This window comes from Cyprinus carpio, chromosome A1, assembly GCF_018340385.1.
Source record: "Cyprinus carpio isolate SPL01 chromosome A1, ASM1834038v1, whole genome shotgun sequence".
Classification (NCBI taxonomy): Eukaryota; Metazoa; Chordata; class Actinopteri; order Cypriniformes; family Cyprinidae; genus Cyprinus; species Cyprinus carpio.
Window position 1 is genome coordinate 11,582,611 of NC_056572.1, and position 17,734 is coordinate 11,600,344.

Consider the following 17,734-nt stretch of genomic DNA (forward strand, 5'->3'; position numbering starts at 1 on the left):
CAACAACAACAACAAAAAAAAACATTTAAAATGTATATTTAAGCCTACATTAAAGCTAAATATATTATTTAAACTGGAATATATTTATTTGGTTTTGATTCGCTTCATAACAGTGACCTACAGTTTGAACCCAGAAAAATCAGGGTTGTGTCCTCAAAAAAACACATGCACTAAGCGCAATTTTAAAATGACTTTGAACATCTTCCCTTTTAGGTTTGTTTCAGTGAGTCTTTTTCCAAACAGAGATGATGAAAACATTGCCTTAAAAATGTGACCTAAATTACACATCAAACAAATATGCAAAATAACACTGCAACACTATCTCTGGCATGCCAGTTTGAATGTTCTCATGCACAACAGATATGCTTAGTGTGTGTGTGTGTGTGTGTGTGTGTGTATACAGTATATATATATATATATATATATATATATAATATATATATAGATATATATATATATATATATATATGCAAATTCACAACCTTGGTGTTTCTAACGCTATGCTCAGCTGTTTAAGCTACAGTAATTTAAGAGTCAAACATATTTCCGAAAGTCTAATACATGATTTTATAGAAACATTTCTTAAATTACAACATAAACATACATCTTTGGCATCCTGCATAACAGGAATGAACAACATATATTCTGCTTACCTCTTGAGAGCTAGTCAGAATCCATTTAATATCTTTTCCCTGTGTGAGTATGTATTCATTTGATACCATTAAGTGCCTTTCATTTTTAAAAGCCTGTAAAGAATGTGTTTCATATAAACCGCATTGACCAGTGCTTATTATGTTCACAGTAATGCACTGAACTGCATAATACTGTGACCATCACAAATAGGTTTGAAAAAAGAGGACATTTTACATTCACAAACATAATAAATAAATAAATAATAATAATAATAATAATAATAATAATAATAATAAATAAATAAATATATAATAATAATAATAATAATAATAATAATAATAATAATAAGAATAATAATATACCCACTGTAACTTCACTCAACCTCCACCACATTTTATTTAACAAAATAGAAGCAGATCAAATGTAGCAAAGCATAGAAATGTAACTCTGAGACAAACTGTTGGGAAAATGCACCAAATAATAGATCAAAGTCAGAATGTGGTACAGTCTTTCACAGTGGAGCGACAAATAATTACCCTTCCACACATGACGAGAAAGAGAAGGAGATGCCTTGATGGACAGCCAGAACCGGTATAACAGATCTAATAGATCAGAAGGTCACCCTTCAATTTCAGTCGGTTGGGGGAAGAATGGATGTTTTTTTTTTTTTTTTTTTTTGTATGTGCATCGTGAGTCACAACACACATCTCTCTGAAGGCTCTGAATCTACATTAGAGTAAAACCATTGCAATTTGACAGGAACCCTGTTGGGATGTTCTGCTGGACTGCAATTCATCCTAAATCAAATTGACAGGTAAGAGGGAAAAGCATCTCCCAGTGCATTTTCCACACTTCAACAAGGCATGGCCATAAATAGGTTGCTGGATTGACATTGTATTAATTTAATAAACTCACATAATTAGGGCCAAGAGCTTTAACATTAAGGAAAAGAAGGATAAAAATGTAAGCTACAACGTCTAGATGACATTCGGACTATGGAAATGGATGGATGGTTACCTTATTTCAGCTTTTAGCCATTCTTTATTTATGTTGTTTTGTTGTAAAATCATTACAGTGATACAAACTCAACCTCAAAAACATCAGCAGTGACATTTAAATGCTAGCAGTAAGATGCATGGCACTGCACTCTACACCTTGTTTGTAAAAATGGCATTTTGGAAACAGCATTCAACTCATGTTCTTCACTACTGAATTTGATCCTGCCCTTATCTCCGAGTATTAGCCATCACAGTGACACGCTTAGGCCTAGTTATGTTGATAATGTGAATGCTGGTTCCCTACACATACCAGTGAACTTCAGCTCCCAGCATGGTTTCATATGCTTGAGAGGCAACAGCGACATCTAGAGGCAGCTATTCGATCTACGGCTGCTGTGATGACATCAGTCAAATGCACAGACATGCCTCTGTCTGCTTCTGGTATATATTTACACCTTTTCATCCACTTTATAGGATGTATCTAAGGAGCAAACAGCAATATATTCCTTTCTCATATTTGGACAAAATAGATGGCTTTACAAAAGCTCACAATACTTACAGTGAATATTAGGCTTTTGTGAAAGAATACTTCATCCCATAAAAAGAATAATAATAATTAATAACATGAATAATAATAATAAATAAAAATAAAGGCATCTTAGTCAATGTGCACTCTGTAGACGTATCCAAATCTGTACATACAAAAACTCCCTTCAAACATTTCTTTTCAAAAAAAAGAAAGAAAGAAAGAAAGAAAATCCTCCCATTGCGTTGTCCTTGTACCCACATGCTGTATCCATCGACACACAAGATCATGAACCACTGGAGCTACATTGAATTTTTGCAGCATAAGCATGGCATGCTTATCTGCATCCCAAACATGTCAACAGTTGGCACACAATAAAATAAACACATTTTACATTCATAAAGGAGATGACTAGGCAGATACATGAGAAATCTGCAAAAAAAAAAAAAAAAAAAAAAAAAAAATTATAAATAATCCCCATATCAACCGATCAACAATCAACTGATAAAACAGAAAGTGCATGCATTTACAACTCGTTATCTCTACCTTTTGGCCTGTCCACCTTTGAGAAAGAGAAATCAAACAGCAAATACAAATTCTAACTGACAAAATAGAAGAAATAGCACTTTTAATATATTCATATATAGTTTTATATTTATATATTTATATATATATATTTATATATATTGATAACACGAAAGAAGGGTCGCGTTAGCTTCCTTGTTACTATGTTAATGGTTCCCAGTGTGTGTTGAGACCATGCGAATCATGCAGATATGTTACAGTCCGTTATTTACATTACATTCATGCGTTCGTGCACCGTTCCCACGTCCTCTTTTGAGAATGTTTGCAGTCTGAGCTGGGAGGAGAAATAAAGAGAGAGAGGTTCTATACATATATAACAGTGGGGGCCCCATTGCAGTGTTTCATGGATGCAATACTCAACTGAAGCAACAAAAATAGGCTATTGTTTCCCACAGAGGCGAGTCTGAGGTCTAATGTTTGTGTTGCCCTCCATTGTCACTGCAACATAGGAAATGCAGTACATCCCTTTGCTCGTTCATGTCTCCATGAGCATCATTTGTCAGAGAGAGAGTGGGATCCACATTCGTAACCTCTGTTTGGCCCGTCTGCATGATAAGCTCCGCTGTGCCAGTAGGACGAGTCACATACTGTCTGTAAAGAATTGATTTCTGATGCAGAAGAGTTGCCGTCTCTTCTCTTCGATCTCTTTCGATTACGCAGGATAAAGACCAGCATTCCCACCACGGTGAAGGCAGACGTCACGAAAACCAAGAGCAGACCCGGCACAAGCACTGAGATGGACACTCTGCTAGGCTCCAGGTAGGAGTTGGGCCGTGTCCCTGTGTCTGCTGGGAAAGTGCTATTTTTGGACAGGGAGGTGGGGGAGATCTTCTCATAGAGTTGAGGGCACATCAGATCGTTCCTGATTCGCCGGAAATCCCTCTTCCAGAACTCCTCAGGAGATTCACATTTGAGATCGCTCACAATGACGTCTGCTCCAAGCTTGTCTGTCCACTGTTTGAAGGGAACAATGTTGCATGAGCAATCCCAAGGGTTCCCATGCAAATCAATCTGGATAATGGAGTTGAGCTGGTCTAAGACACCTGTCACAGGGAGATATGTAAAATAATTGTTATGCAAGCTTATTTTAGACAAAGACACCCCCAAGAATGCATCCACGGGTAAAGCTTTGAGCAGGTTGTTGTTGAGGAAGAGCACCCTCAAGTTGGGCATTGGGCTGAAGGTGCCTGGAATTATGAGCTGGATGTCGTTATATTCCAAACTGAGATACTCCAGGTTCTGAAGTCCAATGAACATCTCCGCCATTAATGTATCCAAGTAATTCTTGTCCATGTAGAGCCACCTCAACTCCGTCAAATTGTGAAAAGTGCCATTTTCAATCATTTTAATGTTATTCCCCCCCAAATCAAGCAAATTCAAGCTATGGTATCCTCTGAGCTGGTTCCTTTTGACAGTATGAATGTTATTGTCACGCAAATTTAACTCATGCGCGCTCAGGGGTCTTGGTTTGAGATTAGCCACACTTTCTATTTTCCTGCCCTCGCAGTTTACCCCAAGCCCTTGTCTAGTTCCTATCAGCTTACAACTACAGGACTGAGGGCAGGTCGAATTAGCTGGCGGCTCCCTTTCATTGGTGCCCGTCGCCATGGCTGTGGGCTTCATTTTCAGCTGCCAATTCTCCCTGGCTTTCGGACGTCCCCTGTTACGCCCTCTCCCAGCGCTATGGGACTCCGTCACCCCACTCGTTTTATAGGGTGTTGGACGTGGGCCGCGATCGGGAGTCTCGTCTTGGGTGGGAGGTGCCACCAGGCTGGAATCTATGCCGCTCTTTGAAGGGCACAGCTCCGTCTCGGCCGTTTCATTCAGATCGTTCCCTTGCAGCCGAGTGGGTGCCTCGCAAATTACCCTTCCAATGAGCACATTCTGCGGGATGTTCTCTAGCCATTCCTTTAGGGAAACCAGGTCGCAGTTGCAATCCCACGGGTTGTCCTCCAATAAAACCTCCACAATGCCAGGTATCTGCTCTAGAATCCCTTCATAAGGCAACGTTTTTATCCGGTTCCCTCTCAGATCGAGGTGCGTGATGGGCACATTCTGAAACACATTGATGGGAAGAGCGCTAATAAGGTTGTCGTTTAAGATTAAAACTTCAAGCTTACTCAAGTCCCTGAACACGAACGGGTCGATGTCCCTCAGAAGGTTGAAGTCAGCTTGAAGGTACTCCAGGTCATCTAAACCAAGAAATGTATTCTTTTTGAAAGACCTAATCTTGTTGTTATTGATGTGCAGCCGTTTCACAAGCTGCAGTCCCAAGAATGCACCGGGCACAATGTCGTGCAAGCCATTGTTCTCCAAATGCAAGCTCACCGCATTGTAAAAGTTAGCAAACTCGTTGGGGAAAAGTCTGGATAAAGAATTCCCATGAAGCAGGAGATGGTAAAACTGGGAACTTGGACCTGTCAAATGGTGCAGGTTCGTGAGGCTCTTTTTCTCACAGTCAATGTGCAAATCGCCTTCTATTGCATTGCAGGAGCAGACCTGCTCCTTACAGACGTCCCTTGTAACATTCCCGATAGCTACACAAAGAGCCGCCTTCAGCAACACAATCCAAAGCAGCATTTTCAATATGACACAATCATCCCCGACATCAAGACATGAATACAATCAGCAAGATGGCAATAAATAAGATATATCTCCAGTCTAAAAAAGCAGAGGACACTCTGTGATTATATCCATGATCAGCTTGCTATGTCCAGATTGAGAAAAATCGACAGCAAGGAGACCTTTTCATCACCTCCCCATAGCATGCTCTCAAAACAATCTTAAAGCTTACAAAATAACATCTTCAACTCAATTATTTGGCTTTCCGGACTCGCAAAACACTGACCTTGTGCATTTCTCACATATCCACGGCGCGGGAGCTGTTCTTTCTCCCGTGGTGCTGAAATCACACCGCGTACATCTCTACATATCGCAGTAAGATTAATCCGAGATTCTTACATCTTTAGCATCCTTCCTCGGACTTCGGCGGCTTCATTCAACGCATTTGTATCACAAAGACGGATGCTGTGAGATTCTGGACTTTTCAGCCCGGTGTTCACTGGCAGATCTAACTCCCTCTGCTGAGCTGCAAAGGCAAAAATCCATCGGACGAGGGAATTCTTTCTTGCTCGCTCGCTCGCGCGGGGGGAAAAACAATCCACATATACAGGGCAAGTGTTTGGAAATGTCCACAGAAATCGCCGTCGAAGGGTTTAGATTGGTTTAATTCCAGGATGGTTTTCTCTTATCTGTCCACGCCGGAAGCTTTCGTAGAGACACTCCGTTTTCTCCATCCAAATGTCTTTAAAGCCCACGGCATTTCCAGAGACCTCACAGACGATATTCCTGTTTCAGATGGGAAAAGAAAAAGAAAATCTCAAGTATTCCACAAAGCACAAGTGTTGTTCGGGTGAAGGTTTCTTTTTTTCCGCTGTGAGTGTGTGTGGAGGGGGAACTGCAGTTGAATGCGGTAAAATAATTAACTACTCGACGTGCATGCAACAGTGCAGCCGGTGCGCTGAGCTTCTTCTATTACTGTCACAACAAACACTGCGTCAAGACTATAGGAACTATGCGCACATACGCTACGTCACAGCGCTTAAGACATGCGATTTGAAAAAATATAGGTGCATTTCAACGGGAGCGCTGGACATTCCCTTTTATATCACCCTGTATTGGTCAAATTTTTTTTTTTTTATGCAGGCAGAGGATCGACACATCAAATCTCAGACTATTAAAACAAGTGTAAATTGATTGAAACTCAATGCATGCAGTACATTTATGGTCAAAGCACATCTCTGACATCACAAAAAAAAAAAAACTTTATTCAAATATTTGGTGCGTGAAACAAGCAGATAACGGGCTTTTGTGTGTCTATCCGTATGTATGTGGCTGATGGGGGATTTTATAATCACTTGCAACACCTCGCTGTCAAATACATGAAAGCACAAGCCTAAATGACTCCATAGCAATCACGACTCCGTCTCTGGTATCTTCAACTGTATAGGCCTACTGTATTAAAACTGTTTCATATCTGAGGTGTGCTTGCCTCCAACGCAATCAATCAATACATCACTTTTCTGCATTTAAAGGTGAGAGATGATGCAAGTAATGCGTTGGCTTTGATGATGAAGAAAAGCACAATTAATAATTAAATGAAACTATTTTTAGAATTGAATATCAGTCACCTGATACTCGTAGTAAGTAAATGCGAATACATAATATGGAGAGGGAACGAAATGTGATTCATGACTATATATTACATATAAATTAAATGTGTAGGTAAAGTTACATTTTATATACATTTAAATTTATAAATTATTACAGAATTTGATCATAAACAGTACAGTGATAAGCATTTAAGGGTGGCGTTTTGGTGAATGAATGCTAACAAATCTAACAAATAAATCTAATTATGTAAGTACAAGTTTTAGTTTTTACAGTGATATAAAAATGACAAAAATATAACACACTCACACACACAGTTTTTATGCAAATGTTTATGTAGATATCTGTAAAAATATATGCATGTATGTTAATGCTGTGATATGGATTACTATTTGTTATCAAATTCCATCTTCTACTATTGTGCAATTTAAACATAAGTTGGGCATATAGGAATATGGGAAAAAAAAAACAGTGTTTTCACTGAGAAAGTTGCCTTTATAAAATTTGACACTCACAAAAACAAAATCTACTTAATAAATAAATAAATATGTATGTGTGTAATTTTAAATTCTAAAGAATCAGTAACATGCTCAAGTGAAAGCTAGATAGATTTAACTCTTATACAGCACTGTGTTCATTTGTAGCTTAGTCCAAAACAATTTGTTCACTTGAACACACACACATGCATCTCCATATCATGTGATCACAGAAGCAGCTGTCATGAATCTTGATCCTCCACATAAAGAAGTGAACTATGGCAACCTCTGTCTCCTGCTTGTTGATCTTATGTCAATATCGTGTGGATGTGTACAGGTCAAAAAAAATGCACCTGGTTTAGTCATGACCATTTCCAACTCCCTTAGGCCTAATAGTCTAGACACTGTTGTCTCCCCCATCATAAGTTTTGACATATGGCCCACACATTTAGGAAAAACTGTTGTGTAATTCACTTCTGTGTAGCAAAACCAAAGAAACATGTTCATTGTTTGGAAAGGAGAAAATGTTGCAGGATAATTTAGTTTGAAAGTGTGCCAAGCTCAGTGCTGTGTAAATAAAAGTTGCCTTTCTTTTCTCTTTACTTTACTTTACTTTACTTTATAGTTTCAATCTCCCTCATTTTGTTTATTAGTAGCAACTAAAAGAGTTCAAACTTTTTCCTTTTTTTTTTTTTAAACATCAGCATTACTACCATTTAAAAAGCACTTTTGAGGCTGTTGAGTCATACAATATTTCACCTTGTTTTCAGGTATATGTTTGGACAAGGATGAATAATAAGTGCAACATACATTTCCAATGCCAATCGACTGCCAAGGTATGAATAGACACATTACAGTAAATAATGGCCTAAATGCTCTGAATGGCCCTATTAAAGTTTCATATTTGACACACTGGCTGTATACAGTGTTAACTATGTATATGAAGGATAAATTAGGAAGTTCATATTACTCTTTTTGAATGGAAATTAACGAGGACAGATGCTTTCAAGCTACACAAATAAAGGTAAAAAAGCACCATAAAATATTCAATTTGACTTGTGCACCAAGTTTTCTGAAGTCATATGCTTATTTATGGCCATTTTTCAACATTTGTTAAATGGAAAAGAGTAGAGCGTGCATTCTGAGTAAGCAAATCATAATTATGACATATTAAGTCATTTGAGATATTAAGAGGTATGAAATTATTATATACTAAGTTATAAATATGGGCTAAAAAATTAAGAAATTATGGCATAAAAAGTCAAAATGATGAGATACGAAGTTATAATTTAGATAAAGTCAATATTATGACCAAAAAATAAAAAAATAAAAATCTAAATTATAACATAATGCAAAGAGTTGAAATTATGAGATAAAAAGTCTAAATTATGACATTTTTTTAAGGGCTTATACCATAATTTTGACTATTTTGTCATAATTATGATTTTTATCTCATCATTTTTACTTTTTATTCTAGAATTACAAATTTATCTCATAATTATGATTTACCAAAGCATTTTTTTTTCATAAGTGGCAGAAATTGGGTTCCATATGATTGTATTCATAGTTACCAATAAAGTGCATTTGAAATGCTGCTGCTGCTTTTACATGAAGAAGGATTTGAATAATAATAATAATAATAATAATAATAATAATAATAATAATAATAATAATAATAATAATAATAATAATATATTTTATGTTATGGTCGCCTTAAAGACACTCAAGGACACCTTACAAAAAAAATAAAAAAAAATAAACGAAATCATGCTATTACACTATATCATATGATTAAAATCACACATTCTTTACAGGTAGAGCAGTATATAGCCTATACATGAAGGCCCAGTTGTTGAATGGAAATAAGCAGAGTAAGCATTCTGCTGAACTTATCCCTCAGTGTACCACTAAAGAAACTCCAATGTGCTACTCAATCACCAGAATAATTCAATCTTTATGGGATGTTGTGGAGTGCAGAGTAATCATCTCTTGCAAACTGTAGACTTTTCTTCTTAAGGGATAAAGTAATATCACCCTGCACACAATTTATAACTTGTTTACCTGAAAGAAAGTCTGAAACTCTTCAGATGACAAAGGGTTATTAGCCTGCTGATTTGATAAACAAATTCATTATTTATATTAGTAAATGAGTGTATCAGACACTATATTATAATATAGGGACCACAACAGTCCATAATCAGCGTCTGATATATACCAGCCATCTCAGTCTGAAAACCTCCATCCATGGCTTGTGCAAATAAATGTTCAGCAGAATGGAGAGCTACCAGTAGAACAGGGCTCATTAGTGGCTGAGCACCCTGCACAGATTGTCTCTATGGATGCAGAATGTGAGACGGTGATGGAAATGAGCAAACCCAAGCTCCATTTACTGGAGACATGCACTGTGGACAGTGAAGGTCGTTGGCCTCTTCTGAGACCTCACAAACTCTAATGACAAACAAGTGGAATTATAACATTTACTGACCCTTAACCTAAACGCCAGGTCAAACCTTACCTACTGCTTTCTTGAGTAAAATATGCTGCGTGGGGATATTATGGAGATATTGTAACCTGCAGTTTCATCTTGACAAAAAATAAATCAAATCACCAGACCCAATTTGTTTTAATTTTGTGTGTGTAGTGGAGTTTTTTTTTTAAATATTTGAGATTTTTGAATAGGAAGAATCCCAATTAAGTTATTGAATTTCTTGAAAAGCCTTAATTAAATACAAAGATTAATGTCAATTTAACTTTGGTTGTTCTTTCAGAATTTTATTGAGTTGGATTTTCCTTTCTTTTGTTGTGTTTATCTCTACCAAGCTATAATTAAAAACAATGTAAATGTAAAATAAATGCATAAATGCCTTATCTTGTATATGGTCAGTCTATAAATTAGTGGTGGGGATTTTTTTTTTTTTTTTTTATTTATTTTTTTTTTTTTTGGTCTATAAGTGAACCATTATGTCATTACTGAACGATTCTTTCAAACTCTCAATCAGTCTAGAAAGAATACAACTATAGGCTCCTTTAAGATGCACCTCACCTTGTCATGACAGCTGTCACTTCTTATATTAGAGCAGTGATATATGTAAACAAAGAATAATAACATGATGTTATGGAAGCCCATTCCCATCACATAAGAAAAACAAGTAAATAAATAAAAGATGAAATTATGACATAAAAATTCAAAATTATGAGATGAGTAAATTCATTAATTATAACGATAATTACAAGGAATAAGTCAAATTATGACAGTTCAAAATTAAGATAAAAAGTCAACTATGAGAGAGACTTTTATCTCATCATAACTTTTTATATTGTAATTGTTGTCATAAGGACATAAAAAAGACTTACTGTATGTCAAAATTATGAGAAAATGTGTGACATTATAATTATAATGAAAAAATATTAAATCCTGATAGAAAAGTCGTAATTATGACTTAAAAAGTATTTTTTTAATTACTTTTTATGTCATAACTTTGACTTTATTTTGATAATTATGACTTTTTATTTCATAATTTTGACAAATAAAAAAGTGGTATTATGACACCATTATGGCATATTTTTTCCATAATTATTTTTTCCTCTTCACAATTTTGATTTACCAAGCATGATTTTTTTTTTTTTTTTTTTTCTTATGTGGTGGAAACACACTTCAATATGATGCAATAAAAATGCAAAAACTTTTTTTTTTCCCACTTTATGCAATAAAATGTGCATAACCTTATATTTATTTGTTACAACCTCCATCCTAGTACATCCCTGCATCTCACTCTATTCTATTCCATTTTATCATCTATAGCACAACTGTTCATACAATTGATTTATTTTTCAATTTATTTTTCAATATTTGTCTGTTTATATACATATGCCTTTTTTATTTTTATTTTATTTTATTTTTTATTTATTTTTATTTTTTTGTCTGTGTGTTGTTGTCATCATTGTGTACTGGATGCTTATGTCATTAAAACAAATTCCTTGTATGCGCAAGCATACTTGGCAATAAAGCTGTTTCTGAATCTGAATCTGATTCTGATCACATTCATAATTGTCAGTAAAGTGGATGCATTTGCTATGCTGCTGCTTTTACATTAAGCTTAATTTAATGAACTAGTAATGCAATGCATATATAATTAAATTCAGACAAATTAGTATATGTTCCATTGAGTTTTAGTTCAATAAACACATGCATTCTGTAATGTGATTAAAATCATACATTCTCTACAGGTAGAGCAGCATAGCCTATACATGAAGTCTCTGCTCAGCTTTAATTAAAAAGTCTGTCTTACTGTGTCAGTTGCTTGTTTGTTGTTTACTGGAAGGTGGAAACAAATGTTTTCAAGCCAGTAAATCTATAGAGATCAACACTTCATTATTGTAGGGATCTATAGGTATATTGTAGGTATATGTGCTCACTTCAAATGAAAGATATGATGTTTATGCCTATCCCTTAACTAACCTGGCACTATAGTCTGTGGATTTTACTGCACTAATTTACGTCTCAAAGATGTCATTTACCTCAGACTGCACTGGATAGAGCAGTCTATGTGCTAATAAATCCCTGTTCCTCAAATGTCTTTCTCCACTGCAATTCATCATAGCAATCCAGTTATGGTATCACGCCAAAACTGTCTCAACAGAGCTAAAAACAGTCTGCGATGACTGCAACTACTCTAACAAATATAAACCTTCTTTCTTTTTTCTTTTTTTTTTCTTTTTTTTTTTTTTTTTTAATAGGATAAATTCCATTATGTATACTGTCAAAAGAAACACATATTTGAAATTCTCTTTCGGCCCATTAAGACTCCAGAAATATTCAGAGAAGCTAGAATCTGCTTGCTGAATCCCCAGAATAGGTCTGAATATTGATTATCCACAAAGATGTATGTGGTTACAAAGCCCGACTGGCTCTATAGCTCTATAGGGAAAAGGACATACAACTTCAATATGTCTTGCAGAGTCATGCTGTAAAGACATATTGAACAGATCATGATAGGACTCCGGCTGCTTAGCATACTATACATATTCTTTTTCAACAACTTTCACAGGCACAGAGAAGCATGAAAATGCAGTGGACCAAAACACTTTCCCACACAGTATTTCCCATTCAGTGTGAAGATTTTGCAAAGGTGTATGAAACAAATATTAACAATAATATACACTGCTCTTGAACATTATATATATATATATATATATATAAATTTACTGACCTTGTGAGGTGCAAAACAACTACTCAAAAATATCACTACGATCTCGTTCACAAAAGATCTTCCCTTGACGTGAATAATATTCATTCAAGTCAGGTCACAGCAACTCAAATCTATGGAACTTGAATTTTAATGACTTTCACTCCAAGGATTTTTTCTGCAACCCGGACATAAAACTCCTTACAACTTCAGTCTTGCCAGAGGAAATATTACTGATACTCTTGAAAATAAAAATAAAACAAGTGTGCTAAACGTCACTGTATCCTATCATTGAACACTGAGGAGGCCCTTGAAGTCTTTTAGAGCCCTGCCTCTCTAATCAGATCTTTGCCCTTGGCAATCAAAACCTCTGATGTGAGTGAAAAAGAAAACGCATGGCACTCCAGCCCCCGCTGAGCCTCTCCACACCGCCTAAGGATAACCAGATGTGATCATCAAGGACGTGCAGGTAAAAAAAAAGAAAAGGAAAAAAAAAAAGAAAAGAAAAGTAAAATAAATAAATAAATGCATGAATGATTGAATGAATGCATGAATGACAAATAAATATAAATGACTTTATAAGTTTTACCTTAAGTTTTTATATTCATTCTGAAACTGCAACAAGAACACACACACAGAATCAGATGAGTATGTGTATGCAAACACAAGAAATTTGTAGTGTTTTTTGGTACAGAGATGCATATATACATATGTGACATCGAGGACAGAAGGAACATTTAAATAAGTAAGACTAAGGGGAAAAAAACAAAAATAAATAGTAATGGCTAAAAATAATATACATCTGAAAGAGAAGATTTATGTACAGATTTGTGCATTATTTACTGTATATACAACTGTATAAATAAAAATAGTTATATGCATTTATATAGCCTACTACTTGAGAGAGAAACAATAATTAGTTATTAAGAAATGAATTACAGAAGACAGGTGGTACTTTTCTGTGTTAGCTGTTTAAGCTGGAGTTGGAATGGGTGGTGTGGGGGGGAGGTGTTGATTTTAAGCAATATGATATTCAAACTCACATTAGACACTTTAGACACATAATTAGTACCTGAGATTATCACTGTCTTAGTTTGAATGTTGTTCTTGGCGCGACGTCGCAGAAATTGAAACTAAAGCGTTTCATCGCACGGCTGGTTAGGACAAAAACTCCAAATAACAGATGGCAGATGACAAAACAGGCAAAAAACAAAACAACAACAAACAACAACAACAAAAACCAAAAAGCAAAAAAAAAAAGCAAAAAAAAACAAAACAAACAAAAACACATTAAAGGATGGACTTGAGGCAAATCTCAAAAACAGAATATTATAGAGACTTGGTAATGCCACTAAGCAACCACCTTGCAACCATCTACAATCCCCTTGCAACTGCATAGCAACATGTTAAGACCACTCAGAACACCTTAGCAACTGCATACTAGAGAAACGGGGTGTCCTGGCAACCACCCACAATACTTGCGGTGGCTTATTTCACACAAGCAAGCAACACTCTAATTTTCTTCAGAAAAGGTTTTTTTTTTTTTTTTTTTTCAGATCTATTGATAGTTTTCATGTGTGTCTAATCTACTACATGGTTGGTATGTGAAATGGCTACATTCATTTTGTTTTAGTAATATTTATTTTATTGGAATTTTGTTAAAACATGCAAATCATGCTTAAATCTGATGTCATTCTTGTTATTATGTGGCCCAAATAACATTTCCCCACAGACTATACAGATGGCCACAAAAAAAACAAACAAAAAAAAAAAAACATTCTTGTCGACAGGAAACACTGAGTGCAGAAATAAAGCAGCCCATTTAAGGTCACATATCGAGAGTGTTTTAGAGGAAATCAGTAAAGGATATTTTTGCAGGCTAAAGTCAGGACGTAAGCTATATTACATCTCAGGTGTGGATGAAATGAAAATTATAATGCTTTTATTTGACAAAATGGTTGTGAAAGTGATTCATGTACAAAAATTGGAAGGTCAAGACTGAGCACAGACTGAATCAATAACCCAGCCAGCAGGATAGCTTTCCCACATGACGTACTGCGGGAGGATTTCACATGATTAAGCAGCAAATTTGTTCCTGATTGATCGAAGGTAACTGGGGATAGTGTCACAGTTTTCCCCATGTTGCTAATCTGAGATCAGTGGGACTATTTTATATTATGTCATTTTTGGAGATGTTAAGATTTTAGAACTGTTCAGAAACTGCCATTTCCATCAAGTCATCAAGTCTGTGTGTGTGCGTATACACAACAATAATATTGAAATATATGCACATTTAACATAAGATTAACCCTTTAAAATAAAGCTAATACTAATACCTAGTAGTAGTAGTAGTAGTAGTAGTAGTAGTGTGTGTGTGTGTGTGCATTTGATCACACGGAATATTACAATGAATATTTAACAATAAATAATGCAATTATTTTTTAAACATAAAACATAAATCCTATAAACATGTATTAAAAATTAAACCCTTTAAAATAATAATTATAATTTTATATATACAAAATGTCAATATATTTTTCATAATAAAAACAATTTTATTGTTTTCTAATAAAATAATAGAAAATGTATTATTATTATTATTATTATTATTAATATTATTATTATTATTATTATTAATGTTGTTGAATTGTATTGATTTATTTATAAAAAGGCATTTATATTAATTATGCATTTTAGCATTTCACATGGTCTGCACACAAACTCTTGATATTTAACCCTTGGCAATTTAACTTAAGCAAACTTCAACTTAAAGCTATTCATGCAAGCACTGCAGCTATGAAACAGCATATTTACTGTAGATTTCCTTCATTTTCCATCAATACCTTCACACCTGAAAAATCACCAATATTTCTGAATAATTTCCATACTGAAGACTGCCGTGACTGATTTCTTTCAGAATAATAACCTTCAGGCTTTCAAGAAAGAAATGCACACTCATGTCATTATATCAGTACAGTTCTATCAGGTATAACCGACAGCTCCGGTTCAAACTAAGTGTATTTACTGACTGCATCTGGCATCCCAAAAAATTGTTTCTTCACTCTCATGTTACCATGGTATCCTAATGTTGACCTGCCTGAATCTCTGAGGTTATTCTAAACCAAAGTTACTCCCAAGATAAATGGTGCAAAATGTTATAATTCTAGCATCTAGATGAGAGGAGAGTTTGCTGATGGTTTTGCCAGCAATACTCGATTCAATTAAGAATGTCTTTTTCTTGCTTATTTTTCATCTAGCGGCTTAGTCCTTATCATTGTTTTTCAAAATCAATAGCTTGAAATGAGTCACAAGGCTTGTGAATTAGAGGCCCAGCAGCAACATAAAGAATGAAGTAAGCACTAGCACTGTTTTATGCCTGCAATTATTGCACTCCAAGCAAGTATACACAACAACATCAAGTGGCACAGAGCTTTTAATGGTGAACTCAGCCAGAGAAGACAAAATTGACATGGCCTTTTTATGTGTCAGTTGAGATTCGGAGCAGCGATTATGTTGGGCTCATGTCCAAACAAGATGTCAGCTGTGGCTGAAGGGACTAAGCCTGCAATTTGAGTTGAGTTTTGGTGATTTGGTTGTGTTTGTGTTATGTCTGATTTTGTTGCTGGAAAAATGAGGATTGTACAAAAGCATTTGAAAAGTGATTTCCACTTTACAAATTAAATAAATAAATAATTAATTTTGAAACCCAAATAAAATGCTAATAAATCATTGTTTCAACCAATAATAACAATAATGTTATGAAACAATTTATTTTTCAGGTTTAAATATTAAATGTAATGTCACACACACACACAAAAAAAAAAAAAAAAAAAAAAAAAAAAAAAAAAAAAGGTTTAACAATACTCAAATATCTTTTTTTTCTTCTTCTTTTTAATGCAAACATGTAGATCCATCTTGCTCACATATTATTTTAGCACAGTTTGTGCTGAAAAAAAAAAAAATAAATAAATAAAAAATCCTTTTTGGCCAATAGAATAAGTAGCTGAAATAAGCACAAATGTCAGGGCATGTCAAAACATCTCAAGGGCCCCAAAATTACCTCAGACCCCAGAGGGTTAAAAACCATACTGATAAAACAAAACAGATAACACCATAAATTAACATCAAACAACAAATCAATACAAGAGTGCAGAAACACACAGCACTAAAACCCTAAATAAAGTGCACACTTAAGCATTTATTGCAAACAATACAGGACAGTGATAAAACATTCAGTGCAAACAATACAAGACAGTGGGGCAATAAACATAGTGACTTTTCAACACTGATCAATGCAGTAAATGTGTGACATTGCATGAATTGACCATAAAATAATAAACACCATACATGTAAACATTTGTTGTGTAGCAGTGATAAATAGTGCAAAACCTAACTTTTACAATTTGAGCAAACATTTTCAATGAATTTGTGTGTGTTGGTCTAGTCCCTTTGTATTAAGAAGTTGAATGGATTGCGGAAAGAAATTGTTACATAGTCTGGCTGTGAGGGCCCAAATGCTATGTTACCTTTTTCCAGATGCAGGAGGCTGAAGAGTGGGTGTGAGGGGTGTGTGTGATCGACCACAATGACTTTGAGGATGCAGTTGTTGTGTAAGCTTCCATGATGGAGGGAAGAGAGACCCCGATGATCTTCCCAGCTGTCCTCACTATCCACTGAAGGGTCTTGCATCCCGAGGCGGTACAATTCGCAAACCAGGTGGTGACGCAGCAGCTCAGGATGCTCTCAATAATCCCTCTGTAGAACGTGGTAAGGATGGGTGGTGGGAGCTGGGCTTTCCTCAGGTTTCTCAGGAAGCAGAGATGATGCTGGGCTTTCTTTGTAATGGAGCTGGTACTGAGGGTCCAAGTAAGTTAAAGGAATTTAGGGTTCTTGATTCACAGACAGGTTGTTGGTTTTGCACTAGTTTGTTAACCTTTGCACTTCCTCTTTGAATGCTGGCACGTCGTTCTTACTGATGAGAGCCACCACTGTCTATTTAAAACAGACATTAAACGAACCATGTACTTCTCAAATAAAAAGACATTTCAACAACAAAAAATATTTCAGCCGGATAGGCTACTATTGTGGCAGACACCTTTATCCACTATAATTTAATAAATGCTAAATGTTTTTGTGTCACAGAATGTAGTTTCAACACCA

At 35.3% G+C, this 17,734-nt stretch overlaps 1 protein-coding gene across 1 annotated transcript; it reads right to left on the bottom strand.

Moving 5' to 3' along the window:
* Positions 1-1,005: 1,005 nt before the first annotated feature.
* LOC109061870 (SLIT and NTRK-like protein 1) lies at positions 1,006-6,393 on the bottom strand. Its single transcript, XM_019078948.2, has one exon. The coding sequence runs from the start codon at positions 5,320-5,322 to the stop codon at positions 3,235-3,237; it is 2,088 nt and encodes a 695-aa protein (XP_018934493.2). The 5' UTR covers positions 5,323-6,393; the 3' UTR covers positions 1,006-3,234.
* Between the last annotated feature and the right edge of the window lie 11,341 nt (positions 6,394-17,734).